Source organism: Manihot esculenta, chromosome 16 (assembly GCF_001659605.2).
Source record: "Manihot esculenta cultivar AM560-2 chromosome 16, M.esculenta_v8, whole genome shotgun sequence".
NCBI lineage: Eukaryota > Viridiplantae > Streptophyta > Magnoliopsida > Malpighiales > Euphorbiaceae > Manihot > Manihot esculenta.
Window position 1 is genome coordinate 27,731,020 of NC_035176.2, and position 23,720 is coordinate 27,754,739.

A 23,720-nucleotide genomic window follows, 5' to 3' on the forward strand; every position below is an offset into this window, starting at 1 on the left:
GACCACTAGGAACAGAACGCGTGTCTCCATCTTTACATAACACATCCTATTGGATTGGGAGGCGTGACTTGTGTGTTTCGTCAACGAAACGGGACTTTTCGAATGCCACTGTGGCACGACTTCGCTGTGTTGTCCGCGTGTGAATGGGTGGAGTCAAAGAGTATGATGTGGAGCAGAGTAGGGTAACGTAGCTCCTGATGCTGATAAAAAACCTTTGAGAAGGGAAAAACATGGTCCGAAACAAAAAGGAAAAGGCACGCCACGCCAAGCACTAGTTAATGGGAGTGAGGAAAAGTGTCAGTGGGTCGGCCTCAGCGTGGGCCGACAACCTTCCTGTGGGCCCCACTACGCGGCGGGGAAATAGAGGATTTTTGGGCCCCCTTCCCCTCATGATAATGATTTGCCACTGTCACCTTCATTTTATTTTTATTTTTAATTGTAAATTTCGACGCAGTCTCGTTTTAAACGAGAATATTCGGCGGCGCGCCACTTTGTTCATGTGAGGCAAATCTCGATTTTCCCAAGCCATGGCGCTCGCGTGGGGTGGCAGCCAGGAGGATTTTTCATTTTTATTAATATTCACCAGTCGGCAGTCACCACGCTTTCGCTCGTGGCTTATGGCTTGCTCTTGCTCCTCGACTCGCGCGTGTATACACGTTTTCCCTGTTTATCAACTATTGTTAATTTTGGGTTGTGATTTATGGCTTACTTAATGCCCAAATGTATTGATTGGGCCAGCCCAGCCCAATTTCACTATTTGTTGAAAGATTAACAGACCAGACCTAAGGACATCCACACTTGAATCTCATTTTTAAAAAATTATTTTATTCAAAATTATACCCTTTCAAAAAATTAAAGAAGTATTAATTATTTTTTTCTAATCTTTATTTTTTTCAACTAAACACATCTTTAACAATAAACGTGGGACGAATAACTATACATACAGTTGGGCAATTATTGGAGTTTCACAGTACGAGAATGTGGGTCCTGCGACACATGATTTACATACAATAAGCATTCTTCTCGAGTGAGAGGTTTTCCAGCATAAGCATACTAAAACTTTTATGAAAATCGCCGTAACTTTTCAGTTTAATTTCCACAAACGAATTAATCAATAAACACTGTCAATACTTATGATACAAACCTCGACCCCACTTACTGTTGATCAAAGTTTCTTTCTTTTCAAAATTGTCTCCATTGTTCCCATGAGAACCTGGATCCTGCTTGGTAGTTAGCAGGTATACTATTGGCCATGGAAATATGTATAGACCATAGAACTCTAAATTATCACTCATCCATCAAGTTCCTAAACTCCAGTGACGAGCGCAACATTTACCCTTAAAAAGACAAACACAACATTTAAAGTAGAATATAAGAAGATTTTTTGAAGTATAGTTTTATAAGATAAAAATTTTATGATTTTTGAATTTTAATATTTTTAAACCAATAAAAATAATAACTTCAAGAATAAGAAGACTAAACGTAGGAGTATATACTTATAATTAACCTACTCCCATTTAAAAAAATTTAGGGGGACAGTAGCCCTACCTGCCCCCTTTAGGTCCGTCGCTGCCAAACTGGGTATGTCTCTATCTGAAATGCGAACAAGAGGCCAACAAAGGATGAAGAAAATTGTCTAAATTGCCAATCATACAAAATGGTAAGCCTGTGTTCAATTTGAAATTAAAAAGGAAACAAGGTTTCCAAGGATTCGATCATTCAGCAGAAAATCTATCATGGGCGTCTATTTACAGTTAATATATTCAACAAGATGTCGGTCGAGCTCAAAATGTTTGTAAAGGAGTCTCTGCAAAAGAAATAATCCTGGAACAGTTAACGTAAATTCTCAGATCACCCATGACAAAAATAAGATAAAATGGCATCAAGTATGGCTTGTAGCATTTATGGAATTTAACAGACAAGAAATTCTGGTAATTTAGTTAAGAGTTGAACATTGAGAAAACAAATAACTCCATCACATCGATTTTGGCTTCAAGGATTTTAGCACTTAGATTTTCGATCCAACAATCTCTGTTCTGATTTCAAATCCCATAATTTTGATATCATTCTCCTGATTGAGAAAACTTCTAATCTGCTACCCCTAACTCCCTGTCACTCTCCATCTTCGTGTCCTATCACTACCTTCTCTCTCTTCATCACTGGCTCCATCCTTCTTGCTCTCACTCCATCTCATCTTACACTCTACCACTAGCTGTCTCTCTCTCTCTCTTCAGGTACAATTCTAAAATTGCTTATTGGATTCTGCTTTTGTTGTATGTTCAGCTGCTCCTTAAGATCAGAGCAGAGAGTAATTTGATTATTTATTTGTCTGCCTGCATATTGGTTTATGAATTTGGACTTGAACCAAATTCATTAAGAAAAATGAACAGGGCTAAAAATTTTCGACCCTTATTATTCTAAATCCAAGCAGACCTAATTTTGTTTTAATTTTATGAATTTGAGAATTTAGTATTTGAAATCATACGATTCAAATCTTTATTGTTATAGATTATAGGAAGTAAATATTGATAGATGGATTAGTTGCAAATTGTATAATCATACACTTGATTTTCTTTCCTGTTTAGATACCGTCTTTTATATATAAATAGATTATAATTTTTATTATGAAATATAACAACAAAAATATTATATTTCTACATGATATCAGAGCCAGGTTCGTAGAGATTTCTTTTTTTTTTCTCTCTCGTCGAGTCTTAAATTTTTGGAGACTCAAGACTCCTGTTCTTTTGTGTTATCCATCTAGGATAATATTTGTCTCTCACCATTCTCACTGTTCACCTAAAGAGGATGTCAAAGTCGCCTTGCAGCTCCCTTGTCAGATTTGCGGTTCGTTTGGGTGTTGGGCGGAGGCTTTTTTTTATACTATTCATTTAGGTTACCATAAAGAGTAACTTTTGAAGACTCAGGGCTCTGTTTATTTGGGTTATCTATAAAAGGGTAACATTTGGAGACTTAAGGTTCTGTTCATTTGGGTTACCCATAAAAAGGTAACATTTGGAGACCTAGGGCTCTGTTCATTTGGGTTACTCATAAAGGGTAACATTTGAAAACACAGGCTCTGTTCATTTGGGTTACTCATAAAAGGTAACATTTGGAGACACAGGACTCTGCTCTGTTCATTTGGGTTACTTATAAAAGATAACATTTGGAGACTTAGAGCTCTGTTCATTTGGGTTACTCATAAAGACTAACATTTAGAGACTTACGGCTCTATTCATCAGATATCGTTCACGGGAATTATTCATCGGGACTGTTCATCGGGTACTGTTCATCAAGTATTGTTCACGGGACTATTCATCGGGTATTGTTCACGAGTACTGTTCACGAGTACTGTTCATCGGATACTGTTCACGAGTCACGAGTACTGTTCATAGGGTACTGTTCATGAGTCACGAGTATTGTTCATCGAGTACTGTTCACGAATTCGAAATTCTATTCACAGTAAGGTGATTAGCCTTATTAATCATTCTGAATTTGTTAAAGAATTAATGGAGTATTTGGAATTTTTATATTCTAGTAAAGGGAATATTTATCGTATTTATGATGTGTGTAAGGCGTTTTACCAAACTGAGAAAATGTGGTATCCCATTCTAGTGCTGAATCTGAATGTTGAGTTATGGCAAAAACCGTTTGTAAAGTTTTGTGGGTACGTCAATTATTGGAAGAAGTTGGGTTTACAACTTCGGTGTCTGCTAAGTTGTATGGGACGAGTTGATTATATATATAATAAGTTGGGTATGATTAACATTTATGCTCCAACTTGAGGGGGAGTGTTATAGATTATATGAAGTAAATATATTAATATAGGAAGTAAATATTGATAGATGGGTTAGTTGCGAATTCTATAATCATAGACTTGATTTTCCTTCCTGTTTTGATACCGTCTTTTATATATAAATAGGTTGTAATCTTTATTATGAAATACAACAACAAAAATATTATATTTCTACATTTATGAATCCAAATACAAGTTTGCTTCAGAAGTATGCAACGGACAATGTATTGTTGGATGAAAAATAGATTTACCATAAACAATTGGCTGTTTCATCAAATGTTTGCATTAACACGCTTTAGCCAATAGATTAAATTGAATTTTAAAAAGTTAATGGTAAATTACAATATGATCTTTGAAAATTTATTTGATTTATAAAATAGTTATTGAAACAAATATTTTTATTTTAATTATGTCTATTAAATTCAACAATGTCCTCTTTTGTTAATTATACTATTTGTTATTAAAAATTTGAAATATGTAAAATTTAATTTAAAATTAATTTTCACAATTCATTAATCATTAAAGAGGGGAATAATATAATTAACAAAAGAAAATATAATCAAATTTAATAGTGATAGATAAAAACATGATTAAAATAAAAATACTTATTTTAAAGGGCTATTTTATTAATAAAATAAAACTTCAATGACCATATTGTAATTTATTATTAACTTTTTCAAATTCAATAGTCTATTGGCTAAAATCATAATTAATTTTAAAGTTTATATCTAAAAATGTATGAAAAATGCAAGTATAAAATCGATTATTGCTTCATTCTTTTATTTGGTTGGATTTGATATAATTTTTTATTCAAATATTAATGGAAAAAAAAAAATCAAAATCACATTAATACAGCTAAACAAATTCAGACCAGCTTGATGTGTAAGATCGATCTTTCAATTTTGACTCTTAACAAAATAATAAAGGCTATGCATACCCAGACCTTTAATATTAAAGATAATAAAGATTGCAAAAAATACACAATGATATAGACAAGTAATATATAATGCTAAGTTTATGATAGCAAAATTTTAGAAAATCATAATTATAAAATAATTACAATAATACAATATATAGAGATAAATATTAGAAAAATGTTGGAAATATTAGAAAAATAGGATCACAAAAGGAACACAAACTATTTAGAAAGAACTAGTCCTAATAAATCTTCAATTTTTTAAGTTTATATTAGGGATTTTATATTTAATATTCAATTTAATTAATAAAACTAATCTAATAATTTTATATATAGTATAAATTTTAAGGGTACTTAGCCGGTTTACAATAACAAATAAGCAAGAAAATCTAAAACTTGTAAAATGTCTTGAATACACATTAGTTTTAAAAAATTACTAATGCTAGATTTATGATGGCAACAAAGTTGTCCAGGAAAAGATAAGGACATGCAGTACCTTACTGACAGGAGGATGTGAAGATTTTGCTTCAAAATCCCACTCTGGAAAGCGTGTAACCTCAGCAGCATTCTCAAATAATATATAAGTAGGAAGTTGGCTCATGCCCCCTGCAGGTAAGAGGTCCCCATAAAGACCAGTTTAGGAGAACAGAATTAAACAAAACAATCGGAAATATCACGCTAGAATGCTAATGCAACATTATTTACCACTAAGAGATATTCCAAATTTTTCTGCTGCATTTGGGAAGAGTCCAAGATCAATCCTTCCAAATGATAAGTTCTTGGTTGAGTATCTGTCCAAGGAAATGTAGATATGCAGAAAAAGAGAAATAAATAGAACTTCCCTTTTTGCCATCTATCCCACTTGTGAAAAGAAAAGGATGGTGTAAAAGTCTATGTGAAAGAATAATTAAAAAGCACAGACGTACATAATTGAGAGCTCAGGAAAGCACCGACTTGCTCGAATACAAGCAGATGAATGTAAAGCATGAAATTCTACCTGCCAGAATAAAGTTTGTCATTCAGCTAAAAATATCAAATGAATAAGAACAGTGAATTATATAAGATCTAGTTTAGTAGGCAAGTTAAACTACTTTTAGGCTCTAATACAAACTACCCTTGAAGGAAAGCTTTCTGAAAAACCCACATAAGGGTCTCGATAAAACAGAAGTTTTGCAACTCTGCTAAACGGAAAACCAGTGGAATCAGATCTAGTTTGTTTGTAATAAAGACAAGACGCCAAATATATAACCTCCTTCAAAATTACAATATTTGAGCAACTTTGCCATCCTCATTGTAGTCTTAGAACCACATGGCATTAGATAAGGATTCTTTCTAATGCTCAATTGTTAAAGATTAGGAGAATTAAATGCTAAATTATTAATAATTAATCAATAGAATCACAAACCACCAATTACCAGCAATCAACTGTTTGCAATGCAGCAACAGATGTGTTTTATTACTTTAGAAGAAAGTCAACAAAGAGGTCATTTTGTGAAAATTACAAATTCTGAGAGCCAGGTATTATGATTTAGGAACCAACCAACCAGAATCTTGATGTATTCCCTTCTGTCAGCAAGGCTTCTAACTGCAGTGGTGTTAATTTATTTGAAGTACCTGGAAATTCCAATCAGATAGAAAAGAAAGGCATTTTAAGGACCTGAAATTTCAAGTCACAGCCATAATTCATAAAATGCACACTATCAGTAAGAACTGATACTAATTGGTCCATACCTAGTCCTTGGAAGGCAGGCTGCTGTGTTAAGATGTACATAACTGCAAATGGAAAGAACACAACAAAATAGCATTCATTAAGAGAGAAAGAGAGAGAGAGAGAGATGAGGAAACCAAATTATCACTTAGGGAACAGATTCATCTTAAGAGAATTGATGCTTAATTTTAAGCACAAAACTTATCAATAATGAGTTATCAAATGAAACAATTGAAAAAAAAAATTAAGAAGAAGAATATGCTAAGAATGGCTAAACTATGCAATATTTTAACCAAGGTGTTCAGTGAGACTAGAAAGCTAAAAGCATTAACTTCCAAACATAAACATAAGAAAGCATAACCCATAGCAGGATATGGCAAAAAATGCAAAACCCAAATTCTCATACGATCATCCAAATTTCCTTAATCTTTATAATTAAAATAATAATAATAATAATCATAATAATAATAATAATAATAATACAAACTGATAAGAAATATCTACCTGAGAATATCACTGTGTACCAGAGGGCCAAGTGGTAATCCAATATCAAAGTAATGGCAACAAGAAGAAGCTGAAATATAGTTGTATAAACTTAAATCAGAGTAGGATAAGAAGATCGCACGAAAAGGATGGGTAATGAAGCTGGGAGTCACACAGTAAAGAATGGGATCACATTTGCTAAATTTAACACATGAAATGACAGCTAACAATTGAAATGATAACCAAATATCCATATCTCTTCTATTTATGCACTTCTTAATAATTAACAACAAGAATTCGATCGTTTTTAAAGCTCTATACATGTGACTAAAACATAAAACACTTGCTACAAATAGACCATTTCACATAGTCTCGATGTTCTGATAAAATTAGTTTCACATTGGACAATGTGCCAATGAATGCATTGACAAAGTGGATGGGCAGTGTAAAAGAATAATTTTCCATTTGTCACAAATTCTCAGTTGCATCAATGAAGATTGATGTTGCCTGTGAAAAATATAAGAAAATATTGCAGAAGTAGAACAAAGCATTGAGGAAAGAATCACCTTTGCAAAAAACAGTACGTCAGCAATAAAGGCCTCCCATGTTTCTTCTTTCACCCACTGTTAAAACATTAGGGAAGATCCAGAATTAGCATCCAAATTACAGTAGCTAATTTTTGCTATTGATAAGAGGTCAAATGGGAATAGCTTCACATAAGGCATAATGGAGATAATTCAGCACAAAAAAAAAAAACATTTCTACATACATACATGCCCACACATATCAAGTTTCTTCAAATTTCTATTCTAATAAACAAAAATTACTAAACAGAAAGGTAAGAAATTGCAAAAATCTGACAATATTTATTAAGTGATTAATAAAAAAAACAGACTAAAGCTATACCTTAATAGCAGCTAAAACAGAAAGCACCAGAATCGCCTGAATCTCCTGAAAAAACAGATGAAATGATACATTTAACAAATAATAATAATAATAATAATAACAAAAGAATTAGAAACGACGAGACATACCCGATGAAGGAGGCGGTGGGCGATGTGGGGATCGAGGATAAGGGATGAGGAGATGCGAAGGACGAAATAAGAGAAGAAAGCGAGGAAATGAAAGAGACAGTAAGGCTCTGATACCATCAGATTTAGCCATTGGAGTGGATTATGATTCTGCTCCTTCATTTCACTCTCGATGTCCACAGATGCTTCTGTGTATCAGAGCTTCGATTTTTGATTTCCTGATTTGCTAATGTTTGATTGTTGGGACGTGTGATAGCTACGAGCCCACCAGTATTTTCTACTGGTAGTTTGTAGCAGTCGTTTGCATCTCAGTAGTCGCCAAATCGAACCCGAAATAGAAATGGTTCGTACTGGAATTCATTCAACCCGCTTATACTTTAGTACTTATATTTTAATATAATTAATAAATTAATTTTTTTATTTTAAAATTAATACTTAATTTTTTTTTTTTTGAAATAGAGGTTGGGGAGTCGAATTTAGACCTCTCAGATCTAGTAGGATGTACTTTCCACCAGGTTAAGCCTCGGAGTGCTAATATTTAAATTTTTAAAATTTAAATTCGTATTTCTCTCCAATAGAGTTTAAACAATCGAAACAAAGCCATACGAAATTTATCAAAAAGAATTTCATGTACCCATGAACAGAGAAATTGGCAGTTTTTGCGAGGGCTATATGTACAAAATCTTAAAGGTATTATTAAAATTAAGTTATTGGCAAGATGATTAAACTTTTGAATTTGATTTATTCTCTATGTCCTTTATTCATCATTATATTTTCTGAGTTAATTTTGTAGATACGAAATTTTTTTTTATTGTAATACTATGTTTATAAAGTGTTTATATCAGCGAGAATTAAAGTGTATAAATAAATAAATATTAAAGGATGAAATTATTTAAAATTTATTAAATACCAAAACTTTTATATTTTATTTGAAATGTTAAATTTTGAAAAATTTAAAAAAATAATTTTTTTTAAAATTTTTATATTTGGCAAAATCAATAGTATAAGAATTGAATTAAAAGTAAATTTTGTCAAAATTATTAAAATTGTGTAAAAAATGATTTCACTTAAAGGTTTTTTATATTAAAATTACTTAATTAGTTATTGAATTTTTTTAAAAATTTTTTTTACCCTTTATTTTTTATTTGCTTTAATTTCAAATTTATTATTATTTTTTTAATTAATAATTACTCTTTACAAAAATTATTTTAATTTCATATTGAACATTTATAATTAATATTAAAAATTTTATTATATTATTTTGTTAATTAATAAATATAATTTTTATATTTTAATAATAAAAAATTATGTAAAATTCATATTTTAGATATTATAAAAATATTAATAATGTTTTTTCGATGAAAAAAAATAATTGTTATTTATAAAAATAAATATTTATGTTTAGTTTAGAAATTATAAAAATAATAAATAAATTAAATAAATTTAAATTTTTTTATATATATAGGTGGGAGAGATCCAATTAAATTAATTTAGGTCAAACAACTCCAATACAATCTGCATTTAGCAGTAAGCCAGCCTGACAGTCGGGATTATCCAATCACATAAGCCCAACCTCTCATGCCACTGCTAATCTCACAAAATGATTCGCAACACTATAAACTTCTCTAAAACTCTTTTTAACTTCCACCTCCCAACCTTACTGCAAAAAACTATTGATGTTTCTTAATAAATTAGCAATTCTGAAAGATCATTGACCTTGTCTTTGAACTAAAACCACAGAAACTGCACAATCAAATTGTGATTCAATCTTCTTCCACCCTCTTTCTCAAGCCAACCTTAAAGCACTGTAAATCCCCCACAATTCCACTTCCAAAAGATCACATCTACCCAAAACAAGCGTAAAACCGCCAAGCCAGCGACCGAAATGGTTCCTGAAGACACTAGCATAACCTCCACCATGAGAATTCACATTATCATCTGTGTTAACAGTTACCCATCCTAAGCCACCTGGTTGCCAGGCAATGAAAGATAAATACTTCAACCCATCATTGTGCAGCGAGTCTCTCTGCCATGCCACCTGAACTGTTTTAGTCTCCTTCAAAATAAAATCCGATGAGAGCTCAGAGTGGTGAGAATTACGATCAAAGACAAAGGAATTTCGCCACTACCATATCCACCATAAACCGACAGCAAACACAATATCCCAAGAAACACCATTGATCTGAGCATCAATACTCTGTAAATTAGAGGACAGCCACCTAAACACATCATTGGTACGAAAGAAATTATTCTCAATTTGTTCAGCACCAAGCTGATTCCACAATCGCATTGCCAAAAGACAATCTCTTAAAGCATGGAAGATCGTTTTCGGTGCAGAAGAGCATAAGCCACAACCATCAAAATTAGTGAAATCTCTCTTCTTCCTCTCTACGTTACACATGATTTTTCCATGAGCAACCTCCCATATAAACATTCTAACCCGATGTGTTCCTCTAGCCTTCCATATCCATTTTCTAAACCGCTGATGGTCTTCCCATTAGGATTTAAAAGAACTTCATATCTTGATTTAACAGAATACCTACTCGATGAGTTTCTGCTCCAAATCACGCCATCAGCATCCTCAACACCATTAGATAGAGTTAACAGTTGCAAGAAGCTCAAAATATTTTGGGGAAGAACTTCTGTAACAGCCCGGAAACCGGTACCCCTCTGTAGCGGCTCCGACCTGCTCGGCGCTAGGATTCAGATCGGCTTAAGGCCGCCGGAACCCGTAGCAAGCCTCTAAACATCCTGAAACTCTAGGTAGAATCCCGTGCATGATCAAACCTTTCATAAAACTTAAACTTTGGTCTCATAAAAACCTTTAAACTTGTTTTCCTTACCTCAGCTTGACCTATGCATGAAAACATAGAACCTCATACCAAAAGGGTCATCAAGCTTGCTTTAAAACATATCCGCTTTGGGTCAAGGGATTGGAACCCTTTCTTCCCTCACGGGCCATTCAAAACTCATAACATTTAAAACATTTTCTCAAGATCATGCATAACAAAAGGGATTAACCAACACTCAAGGCAAAGCACAATTCTAAACATCTCATGCTACAACACATGGCATATCTATACTTTTCTTAACTTGGCTCTATCTCTTTACACATTAAGCTCATTACTCTTTCTACTCATTCATATGCTCACAACATGTCCATACATCGTCATCATCATCATGTCCACAACTAAACTATACAAGCATACAATGCATTCATAGCAGTACATAACATATCATCTCTTTAGCAACTTACATTACATACTATCACCATAAACATATACATACAACATCTCTTATACATAAACAAAACACAACTAAGCTATTACAACCAAACATGGCAACCCATGCTTGAACCTCTTCTATCCCATAGCTCTTCTGACTGAACTCTGGCTTACTTACTCTGGCCCTGCAAAACTGGGGTTAAGGGAATGGGGTGAGCTACAAGAGCCCAGTGAGTAGAAACAGAGAAAAACATTTGATTTAGTTCCTCCATTTTTAGGTATATTATTATTCATTTTATTGTTCCACCCTTTTTATGTATTTTATTATAAAGACATTTTATCCAATTCTATTATTCTTCTTATTCATGCATTCATGAGATGCGTCATAACACAATTATATCACAACAAACATCTCACCCCCGCTTGAGTTCATGCTAGCAAATCTCTTCCTCTTGCGGGTGATTTTAGAGGGTTCACGTAACGTCCTTCCCCTCAGGGTTAGACATGACCCCAACATTCCCTCTGTCAAAACTTGGCCCCGAAGGAGCTCTCATGGGGCTTTCCTATATGTACTCACCCGACTGACAAAGACTCATGACAGACTTGTGGGCTATTGAGGTCGCCTTGGTCCACCCATCACATCATATACATAGCACATTATGCAATGCATCACCTTCGTGAAACTAATGCATCATCCTATCACATATAAACATGGTGCATGGGCATGGTGAACTAGTGCAAACATCCTATTACATAACATGATGTATGAGTATGCTTTAGGCATTAGATTTCTTAAAATAAAACATTAAGTTTAGTTCTACTCACCTGAAGCCACTGCTCAACAAACTCTGGGTCAACTAGCACTGAAGCTAGACACCTCTCCTCAGGTCCAATCCTACACAGATGGACTCACATGAGGTACTAAACACATTCTAACAACTCATAAGAAACTCCCCAAAAACCCTTCTAAACATCACTTAAACATGCATAGAAAACAGCCATGAAAAGGCTGGACAGGCACTTTCGGCGGCACCTTCGGCGGCCGGAAGTCTCCTCCAGAGACGAAACTCGGGTAGGTTCGGCGGCACCTTCGGCGGCCGAACCCTCACTCCAGAGACGAAAGTCAGGCACTTTCGGCGGCCGAACATTTCCTTCGGCGGCCGAAAGTCTGCTTTCAAGCCACAACTCAACTTTCGGGGGCAAGGTTAGGCGGCCAAACCATGCATCCAAAGGCACGTTCGGCGGCCGAAACCACCTTCGGCGGCCGAACCTGGGTTCATCCAGAACTCAGCCTTCGTGCACATCAGCCTCCAAAACCTCACAAAACACCCCAAACCTCACATACTCTCTCCCAAGCATGCATACACACTCCCACAAGCATAGAGAGCAAAGAAACTAGCTTAAACTCCTCAACACATCATCACATAATATACATTGGGCATAAAACCCACATAAACCCTTAACATGCATATCTACCCATTCCAACATAAAACCTTCATAAAACTTACTTAAAACTTCATGAAAACTCAAGGGAAACCAAGATCTACACTTACCTCTTGAAGATCGAGGGTTGGTGCGATCCCTAACTCGGAGGTGTGGAGAATCCAAGCTCCAAAAGCTCCAAGCTCCCAAAACTTCTACTTTAGCTTCAAAACTTCAAACCAAGGGTAGATCTTATGAAAACTTGAAGGATTTTGAAGGAAAGACATACAAACAACCAAGGGAGGGCAGAAACTCACCTGAGTTCGAGAATGGGGAGAAAACTCGCCCATTTCCGATCTGAGGGCTCTTTATAGGTGGCCTGGTCATCAACCTTCGGCAGCCTAACGTGCCCCCTAAACTCATGCATGTTCGGCGGCCGAACCTCACTTTCGGCGGCCGAACCTTGGCTTGCTCCCACAAGACTTTCGGAGGCCAAAGGCGCTCCCGAAGCCTTCACATGTTCGGCGGCCGAACTTCACTTTCGGCGGCCGAACCTGGCAAACGCCTCCTTGGTCTTTCTCTTCAAAAACTCAACTCTTTTCTTTTTAAAACCATAAAACACTTAAAAACATTTTAGAAAACCTTTCCTTTACCCTTGCTCTACCCCCCAAAGAGGATCCGACACCCGAGATTCCACCGGACGGTAGGAATTCCGATGTCTGAACGAGCGGGGTCTTACATTCTTCCCCCCTTACAGAACATTCGTCCCCGAATGTTCAAACAAAAACACACAAACAAACAATCAAAATCTCAAACTTGCGCTTGAACGCCACAAGCTTCTGCTGCGCTACTCTGATCCTTCTCTTCTTCTCCCTTCACCGATCTTGCTCTTCTCTTCTGCCTTCTAGTCTACTCTTACTCTTCTCTGCTATACTTTTACCCTCTATTCTGCCACTCATCTCTTCTCTTCTCATCTTTACTAACTGGCTCCTTCTCACTGTTAGCCCAAAACTAATTCTAACTCTCACAGGTAGTACCCGGATTTCAGATCTATCTTGGAAAACAAACAGCCTCTGCTAGCTGTCCCAATAGATCATCCATCCTGCATGGGAATACCTGCTCTTGGTAGTGACCTTGTTTAACTGCTGACAGTCGTTACAGGGTCTCGAGGATCCATCCTTCTTTTCCCTCACAACACTGGAGCGTTCCAGGGTGAGGTACTGAGTCAGATAAAACCCCTGTCTACCAAGCACTCTACTACTCCTACACTCCTCCTAATACTCCGCAGGTGCCATCCTGTAAGGAAAGAGAAATGGTTCTGGTACCAAGTACCACCTCTAAACCAAACTCTACCTTCCAGACCGATGGTAAACCTGACACTAGCCTGGAACCTCTGAACACTCGCTCTATCTATGGCACTAGGGCTGGTTCCTAGACCTGCCTGCTGCCCTCTCGAACTCAACGAGAACTCTCTACCAACCACTCTTACACACTCTCCGAGCCTGACAGCTGACATCAAACTTCTAGGCATCCTACTTGGTCCCCTCTGAAGTCTACCTCGGACCCACTCTGCATTTCGATCCCGACCACCTGGCGCTGCAGACGCAAGTATCACCAGCTCCACAAGTAGAAAACCAATCCATCCCCCGGCTGACATCCAGACACTCAAGTCTAGGACCTCATGCACGGGTGGAAGGCATCTACCCTCATCGGACACTGGCCTGAATCTCAGCTACAGATGGATCCTATCCGGGTCTACTAACCCAAAGAGAACACTCTACACCCAGAAGCTATCAACTCAACCTCTCAAAAGCTCCTAGAGCAACAACAGAAAAGGGAAACACACTAGAGCACAAACACACACATCAGAACATGCACAAGTGAGCGTACCTGGCACCACTGCGTTCGATGTGTCTGCTCCCCTTCCTGGAACACTGGCTTGAGCCACATCACCTGCAGCTCGCCGCTGGGACCACATTCTCCTGGGCGCAGTAGGACAATCACGTGCGAAGTGCCCTTCCTGTCCGCACCTGAAGCATGCCGTTGTCCCAACTCGACAAGGCCCTCTGTGTGGTCTCCCACACCTCAAACATCTTGTAGGACCTCGGCCAGAACTCGAACCATCTTCATCATCTAGCCTAAACCTCTTCCACAACTTACCCTTCCTAGTCCTGCCCCATTGCTTAGGGGCTCTGGCTCTTCCCCACTTTCTACCTCTCTTGGTAGCTGTACTCAGCATGGAGGGATCAACTTCTCCTGAACTTGAACTCTTAGAATCCTTAGACTTTTCCATACTTTCCTCATCCATGTTCACTTGCAAACTAACATCCCTCCTCTGCACCATAACTTCTCTGCTGACTTCAACAGACCTTTCAGGGTCTCTTGCTCTGTCATCTCCACCTGACCTCGCAAGGGGAAAAGGCTCACTTTCCCACTCAGATGGATCTGACTCCAAAGAGCTCCTAGTACCTTGCATCTCAGCTTGTCTGAAACACAACAGGCACACAAGCACACATAAGCATCACATCATATCATATGGTCCATGTGATAAACACATGACCCCTCAAGCAACATATATCATGGATGAACCAGTCACCTACAGCCTACAACATAGCAGAACATGCCATGACCAACTGTGCCAAGGGCCACTCTTGGTCGCTCAGCTCATCTCATATCAGTACATATCATGCCATCTTGTAGCTAAGGGACTATCAACATCCATAATACAACATAAATGCACATGCATCACACATGGCATTACACATTATCAAGCAAGACAGGACTCCTCATCCTATCCTAGTGGACATGATCTTACTCTCAATCTTTCTTAATGTGCTTGCCTCACTAACATCTAGTACAACCTCTTTCCGATGTCTGAGCACCTTCGCATCAAAACACCGTACTCTCGAGGAACCGATGCTCTGATACCATCTGTAACAGAACCTCTGTCACGTTACCTGCTTTGATACCAATTGTAACATCCTCTGGGCCCACAACAGTAGATATTGTCCGCTTTGGGAGAGCACCTTCGGCCCATCTTACCCCTCACGGATTTGTTTCTGAGGGTTCACGCAAGCGTCCTTCCCCTCAAAACGCGTCTACTGTGGTCTCTTGGGGCTTGCCCTTATAAGGCGTCCCCCCTCCTTACCTCTTTCCGATGTGGGATACTTTCAATCCACCTCATAGGGCTTCTACCCCCCATAAGGCCTGAGCGTCCTCGCTCAGCACACCGTACTCATGAGGCCCAGGCTTTGATACCAACTGTAACAGCCCGGAAACCGGTACCCCTCTGTAGCGGCTCCGACCTGCTCGGCGCTAGGATTCAGATCGGCTTAAGGCCGCCGGAACCCGTAGCAAGCCTCTAAACATCCTGAAACTCTAGGTAGAATCCCGTGCATGATCAAACCTTTCATAAAACTTAAACTTTGGTCTCATAAAAACCTTTAAACTTGTTTTCCTTACCTCAGCTTGACCTATGCATGAAAACATAGAACCTCATACCAAAAGGGTCATCAAGCTTGCTTTAAAACATATCCGCTTTGGGTCAAGGGATTGGAACCCTTTCTTCCCTCACGGGCCATTCAAAACTCATAACATTTAAAACATTTTCTCAAGATCATGCATAACAAAAGGGATTAACCAACACTCAAGGCAAAGCACAATTCTAAACATCTCATGCTACAACACATGGCATATCTATACTTTTCTTAACTTGGCTCTATCTCTTTACACATTAAGCTCATTACTCTTTCTACTCATTCATATGCTCACAACATGTCCATACATCGTCATCATCATCATGTCCACAACTAAACTATACAAGCATACAATGCATTCATAGCAGTACATAACATATCATCTCTTTAGCAACTTACATTACATACTATCACCATAAACATATACATACAACATCTCTTATACATAAACAAAACACAACTAAGCTATTACAACCAAACATGGCAACCCATGCTTGAACCTCTTCTATCCCATAGCTCTTCTGACTGAACTCTGGCTTACTTACTCTGGCCCTGCAAAACTGGGGTTAAGGGAATGGGGTGAGCTACAAGAGCCCAGTGAGTAGAAACAGAGAAAAACATTTGATTTAGTTCCTCCATTTTTAGGTATATTATTATTCATTTTATTGTTCCACCCTTTTTATGTATTTTATTATAAAGACATTTTATCCAATTCTATTATTCTTCTTATTCATGCATTCATGAGATGCGTCATAACACAATTATATCACAACAAACATCTCACCCCCGCTTGAGTTCATGCTAGCAAATCTCTTCCTCTTGCGGGTGATTTTAGAGGGTTCACGTAACGTCCTTCCCCTCAGGGTTAGACATGACCCCAACATTCCCTCTGTCAAAACTTGGCCCCGAAGGAGCTCTCATGGGGCTTTCCTATATGTACTCACCCGACTGACAAAGACTCATGACAGACTTGTGGGCTATTGAGGTCGCCTTGGTCCACCCATCACATCATATACATAGCACATTATGCAATGCATCACCTTCGTGAAACTAATGCATCATCCTATCACATATAAACATGGTGCATGGGCATGGTGAACTAGTGCAAACATCCTATTACATAACATGATGTATGAGTATGCTTTAGGCATTAGATTTCTTAAAATAAAACATTAAGTTTAGTTCTACTCACCTGAAGCCACTGCTCAACAAACTCTGGGTCAACTAGCACTGAAGCTAGACACCTCTCCTCAGGTCCAATCCTACACAGATGGACTCACATGAGGTACTAAACACATTCTAACAACTCATAAGAAACTCCCCAAAAACCCTTCTAAACATCACTTAAACATGCATAGAAAACAGCCATGAAAAGGCTGGACAGGCACTTTCGGCGGCACCTTCGGCGGCCGGAAGTCTCCTCCAGAGACGAAACTCGGGTAGGTTCGGCGGCACCTTCGGCGGCCGAACCCTCACTCCAGAGACGAAAGTCAGGCACTTTCGGCGGCCGAACATTTCCTTCGGCGGCCGAAAGTCTGCTTTCAAGCCACAACTCAACTTTCGGGGGCAAGGTTAGGCGGCCAAACCATGCATCCAAAGGCACGTTCGGCGGCCGAAACCACCTTCGGCGGCCGAACCTGGGTTCATCCAGAACTCAGCCTTCGTGCACATCAGCCTCCAAAACCTCACAAAACACCCCAAACCTCACATACTCTCTCCCAAGCATGCATACACACTCCCACAAGCATAGAGAGCAAAGAAACTAGCTTAAACTCCTCAACACATCATCACATAATATACATTGGGCATAAAACCCACATAAACCCTTAACATGCATATCTACCCATTCCAACATAAAACCTTCATAAAACTTACTTAAAACTTCATGAAAACTCAAGGGAAACCAAGATCTACACTTACCTCTTGAAGATCGAGGGTTGGTGCGATCCCTAACTCGGAGGTGTGGAGAATCCAAGCTCCAAAAGCTCCAAGCTCCCAAAACTTCTACTTTAGCTTCAAAACTTCAAACCAAGGGTAGATCTTATGAAAACTTGAAGGATTTTGAAGGAAAGACATACAAACAACCAAGGGAGGGCAGAAACTCACCTGAGTTCGAGAATGGGGAGAAAACTCGCCCATTTCCGATCTGAGGGCTCTTTATAGGTGGCCTGGTCATCAACCTTCGGCAGCCTAACGTGCCCCCTAAACTCATGCATGTTCGGCGGCCGAACCTCACTTTCGGCGGCCGAACCTTGGCTTGCTCCCACAAGACTTTCGGAGGCCAAAGGCGCTCCCGAAGCCTTCACATGTTCGGCGGCCGAACTTCACTTTCGGCGGCCGAACCTGGCAAACGCCTCCTTGGTCTTTCTCTTCAAAAACTCAACTCTTTTCTTTTTAAAACCATAAAACACTTAAAAACATTTTAGAAAACCTTTCCTTTACCCTTGCTCTACCCCCCAAAGAGGATCCGACACCCGAGATTCCACCGGACGGTAGGAATTCCGATGTCTGAACGAGCGGGGTCTTACAACTTCCTTCAAGACATCCCAATTCCATCCTACACCCTCAATCCAATCGTTGTGAATCTTGTCTGATAGACTCAAATGGGAAGCAGGCACCAAAGCGAACTCAATTAAAGGTCCTATAGACAGCCAAGAATTTGTCCAAAAGGGTATCTCATTCCCAGAAACCACATTGTGACTAATTTCTTTACAAAAAAGCTCCAAACCAAAACACACCGCCCTCCAATTCATAGATGCTCCATTTTTAATCTTCATATCCCATGAAGCTCTACTAGCAGCATATTTCTTAAACAAACATTTAGCCCAAAGCTCATCACAACTATGCAAAGCTCGCCATGCCAGCTTACCCACAAGCGCCTGGTTCATGTGTCTCATACAACATATATCCAGTCCACCCATATGTTTAAGCTTAGTCACCGTCGCCCAATTGACCAGGTGCAACTTCTTATCACTAGAATTTCCATGCCATAAAAAGTCTCTACATATATTTTTCATTTCTTTGCAAACTGAAACAGGAAGCACTGTAGTCTGCATTAAGAACACCAGAATTACATTAAGAATCGAGCTAATCATAATGACCCTCCTTGCTTTAGAAAGCGTAAAGGCCTTCTAGCCAGCCAATCTATATTTTATCTTGTCAATAACCTCCCGAAATGAAGTTGGACCCACTCTCCCATAAAACGAAGGCATCCTCTGATGGCTGCCAAGACTATCAGTTCTAGTCATCCCTGCCATATTCACTAAACTTTTAGCCAAATCTGAAGTAATATTTGGAGAGAAAAATATGGAGGACTTGCTGAAATTTATTCGCTACCCAGACACAAGCGAAAAATCATTCAAAATCTTCAAGATACAACCCATCTGCTCAATCGAGGCTTCAGCGAAGAGGACCATATCATCGGCAAACATCAAATGAGATATAGCTGGTCCTCCTCTATTTAAAAGTATAGGCTTCCATAACCCCTCATTGATCGACGCAACAATCATATTATTCAACTGCTCAATACATAAAACAAAAAGATAAAGGGACATAGCATTACCCTACCGAACCCCTCGAGAAGGCCTGAACCCTTCTAATCTTTTACCATCCCATAGTAATTTCATCGATCTTCAAAGCCATATAACCCTTAACCCCTTTAGCCTTATTCATCGAGTGGAGAACCTCTTGATATATAACAATATTATCCACAATTTGCCTTCCTGGCACAAAACTGTTTTGTTCTGGGCCAATCAAGAATGGCATAACATACTTTAACCGATTAACCATAGTCTTTGTAATAATTTTGTATAAAACGTTACAAAGACTAATTGGTCTAAACTGAGCAATATGGGTCGGATTCTCAACCTTCGGAATCAAAGTGATTAAAGTGGAATTTAGCCCATCAGGCAAGGGATTACTATGCAACACACCCAAAACAAGATCACACACAGCATTACCTAAAACACTCTAAGCATGTTGGAAAAAGCCTGCTGTGAAACCATCCTCACCAGCAGTTTTAAAAGGTGCCATCTGAAATAAAGCTCGAGCCACTTCCTCTTTCTGATACGGTTTATCAAGGTCAGCACGAAGCTCCTCAGGGATTCGACGACAAGCAATGCCTTCAAGATTAGACAACATATAAGTCGAATCATTAGTGAACAAGCCCTTATAAAACTGAACAACCAAATTTCTAATGAAGCCTCTTCAGTCACCCACTGCCCATTAGAGTCTTGAAGCGCCGAAATTAATTTTCTCTTTTTTTTAACTTTAGCAGCCAGATGATAGAATTTAGTGTTTCGCTCACCAGAGACAATCTATTCTTTCTTTAATCGTTGGAACCAGTAGAACTCTTCCTGTTTTAAAATCTCCTCCATCTTTTGACGTAAGAGAAAGCCCAGCTTGACTAAATTAGGAGAGTATCCATTCAAAGCAAGAGTACGTTGTACCCCTTCAATTCTCCTCAAAAGCTGACGTATCTTAGCAAAAATATTTCTAAATTCCTCTCTATTCCATTTCATTAATCCTTGTTGTAGACTCTCAATATTGCTCCACAGCTCATTAGAATGATTCCACATAGTACGAACAGAATCAACAAAATCAAGATGAGCAAACCAAGCCGCTTGGCAACAGAAGAAATTACCATTTGGCAAAGGTTGCTCTCTCAAAGATAAAATAATAGCGCAATGATCTGAATGAAATTTAGGAGGATGAACAATCCTAGCCTTAGCAAACCTCCACCGCCAAGCCATTGTGCATACTCCTCTATCCAATCTAGCCATCTTAATACCATCTCTCCCATCACTCCTACTCCAAGTAAAAGGCACCCCTTCATACCCCATGTCCACCAAAGCAGTATCAAAAAGCCAATCCTGAAACTCTCTAGAACCACTAGCATTATAAGTCTGATACCCATATTGTTCCTCCATAGAGACAACAACATTAAAATCTCCCAATACATCCCACTCCTCATCCATATTCAAACAAGAAAGTCTAAAGTCCTCCCATAACAAGTGTCTAAGGCCAGTGTTGGGACTACCATATACAAAGCTAACAATCCAAGGAGAACCCCAAGTAGGCTTGATTCTGCAATTAATAAATTGAGGATGAGTGTTTAGCACTTCCAACTCAAATCCATTGTTGTTCCAGCAAACCTAAATGCCTCCACTAAAACCAAAAGCCTCAACTCTGAGCCAATGTTTCAACCCCAAGTCTTTACAAATTTTATCAGCTTGGGATCCAAAAACACGAGTCTCCAATAAGGCTATCACATCAATTTTATAAAGCCTTCTATATTCATTAACTTCCCTTCTAAAATTTGGCGAAACTGCCCCTTGACAATTCCAAGAAGAAATAATCATTAAAAAAATAATAATAATAAAGGAAAAGGGTAAAAAGCACCATATACCCACGAGATATCTTAGTTTCAAAAGGAGAAAAACTAAGAGAAATCAAATACTCATAGGGTCATGCATAGGACCCTCCACATCTCCATTCATTTTCGCCTGATCAATACCCATATCAACTGAGGTCGATGCTCCTAATAATGCAATATCCATCTCTATAGTATTATGCTTTATTATACGAACATTATCCGGGGCAGAAGGATGAGGGAATTGAGGTCTTTATGATTATCCACAGACAGGCAGGGTTATCTAAATTTGCAAGACCCTACTCTACCATCCTTCTAAGCAACCACCCATTTATGAACCTCATCTGACCCTCTACTACCCCTAACCACCACATGTTCTTTCTCGGCAGCTGCCTGTCTCGACCCAAAATCTTCCAAAATTTTTGGATTAACATCCTAGAATCTCGCATCAACATCCTCATCGTCAATCACAGTCACCATCGCCGACACGTCAGGGTTGCTACTATGAGTCTTCGCCGGACAATGATCAGCAACATGACCAAATCTCCTACATTTGAAACAAATCATGTGCAGACCCTCGTACTCAATTTTTCTAATACGTTTTTGCAGTTTGAATTTCGAAAGAAGAGGTTTAGAAATATCAACTTCAATACACATCCTAGCGAACCGACCTCTAGAAACCAAACTCATCCTTGTATCCACCCTTATTGGTTTACCCACCTTAGCTCCCACTCTCATAAGGAAGTTCTCATCATAATATTCTATCAGGAGGCAAGGAAACCGAATTCATACTGTAAATGTAATACCCGGCTAGAGTCTGGCATCGGAATTTTACTGTCCGGTGGAATCCAGGATGTCGGAACCCTCTAGAAGGGTAATAGATATGTTTTTCTAAATTGTTTTTCTAAGTTTTAATGTTTTAAGTGTAAAAGAAATGAGTTTTTGAAAGAAAAGAACCAAGGAAGAAAAGTGATGTTCGGCCACCGAAAGTGATGTTCGGCCGCCGAAAGTGATGTTCAGCCGCCGAACATGCATGACTTTGGAATCACGTTTGGCCGCCGAAGGTGGTCTGGCCAGCCACCTATAAAAGGCCATAGGTCGGTGAATGGATAAGATTTTTCTTTCCATTTCCACGGACAGAGGTGAGACCATAATCTTCCTTGGGTGATCTTCATGTTTTCTCCAAATCTTTCAAAGTTTTGATAAGTTTTCATATTGTTTTGAAGCTTTTGAACTAAAAACCAAAGTTTTGAAGCTTGGAGACTTTGAGAGAGAGTTGCTCCATATCTCCACGTTAGGATCACCTATCCTCTCGATCTTCAAGAGGTAAGTGTAGATCCCTACCTTCTTTCATGTTTTATGAAGGTTTTATGGAGTTTTATGGGTAGAGATGCATGAGTAGAGTAAGTAGGGTTTTTGGTTGATTGTTGGTGAAAGCATATTTATGTGTTGAGTTGTGATGTTTGATGGAGTTTTAAGGTAGTTTTGGACCCCTTTGTGCATGTACTTGAGTATATGTTGGTTGTTGAGTTGTTGGTTGCATGTATGAGGAAGTTGGGAGGTTGGTTGCATGAGGCAGAGCAAGGTTCTGCCTTACTGGAGAACCCAGTTTCGGCCGCCGAAGGAAGGTTCGGCCTCCGAACATGCCAAGGAGGTGGTTTTGGCTGTCTATGCTCGCCCCCGAAAGTTTAGACTTTCGGCTCTGGAGGGGGTTTCGGCCGCCGAATGTGCCGCTGAAGATTGGGGACTTTCGTCTCTGGAAAAGATTTTCGGCAGCCGAAGGTGCCGCCGAAAATGCCTGAGTTTCGGCTCTGGAGGGACTTTCGGCCGCCGAAAATGCCCTGTCCAGCCTTCTTTTGCATGTTTTCCTTGATTGTTTTAGGATGTTTTAGGGGGGTTTTTGGGGAGTTTTATAGAGATGTTCTTGAGTTAGTTTGGTCCCTCATTTGAGTCCACCTGTGTAGGAACAGACCAGAGGAACCGAAGAGATCAGCAGTGTTAGCTGCTTCAGAGTTTTCAGAGTCAGTTCAGAGTTAGCCAGAGGTGAGTGGAACTAAACTTAATCCTTTTAATTGAGAAATCAAATGCTTTTAGCATATTTCATGCACCATGATTATGCAATAGGTTTATTACATTAGAATTCACGATTATGTGCATTGCATTATTTCTTGTATTTGCGGACGGACATAGAGTTTGTTTCATTAGCCCTCCCAGTAAAGTCCTGAGGAGCCCCATTGAGGGCCGGGCACAGTAAACCCTGAGAGGGCCGGGCACAGAGTACTTTTGTACTATT

The 23,720-nt window shown here is 38.7% G+C and overlaps 2 protein-coding genes across 2 annotated transcripts; both read right to left on the reverse strand.

Moving 5' to 3' along the window:
* Nucleotides 1–1,623: 1,623 nt before the first annotated feature.
* LOC110603174 (thioredoxin-related transmembrane protein 2) lies at nt 1,624–8,284 on the reverse strand. Its single transcript, XM_021740872.2, has 10 exons — nt 7,938–8,284; nt 7,810–7,854; nt 7,470–7,526; nt 6,925–6,994; nt 6,444–6,485; nt 6,253–6,326; nt 5,639–5,709; nt 5,418–5,503; nt 5,209–5,318; nt 1,624–1,807 (listed from the first exon to the last, which is right to left on the reverse strand). Exons 1-10 carry the CDS (start codon nt 8,094–8,096, stop codon nt 1,745–1,747), a joined length of 777 nt encoding a protein of 258 aa, XP_021596564.1. The 5' UTR covers nt 8,097–8,284; the 3' UTR covers nt 1,624–1,744.
* An 11,741-nt stretch (nt 8,285–20,025) lies between these two features.
* On the reverse strand, nt 20,026–21,032 carry LOC110603274. The gene is made up of 2 exons (XM_021740974.1): nt 20,498–21,032; nt 20,026–20,177 (listed from the first exon to the last, which is right to left on the reverse strand). Exons 1-2 carry the CDS (start codon nt 21,030–21,032, stop codon nt 20,026–20,028), a joined length of 687 nt encoding a protein of 228 aa, XP_021596666.1.
* Between the last annotated feature and the right edge of the window lie 2,688 nt (nt 21,033–23,720).

Bases quoted from the DNA above. Each gene is read 5' to 3' on its own strand.
- LOC110603274 (XM_021740974.1), bottom strand. From the start codon at position 21,032: ATGGATGAGGAGTGGGATGTATTGGGAGATTTTAATGTTGTTGTCTCT. The intron at 20,178-20,497 runs GTACTCTTGCTT...CTAATCTTGAAG, and splicing joins GAGAATTGAAGGGGTACAAC to GCATTGCTTGTCGTCGAATC.
- LOC110603174 (XM_021740872.2), bottom strand. From the start codon at position 8,096: ATGAAGGAGCAGAATCATAATCCACTCCAATGGCTAAATCTGATGGTA. The intron at 6,995-7,469 runs GTGATTCTTTCC...ACTATATTTCAG, and splicing joins ACGTACTGTTTTTTGCAAAG to CTTCTTCTTGTTGCCATTAC. The intron at 6,486-6,924 runs GTAGATATTTCT...TTCCATTTGCAG, and splicing joins GTACACAGTGATATTCTCAG to TTATGTACATCTTAACACAG.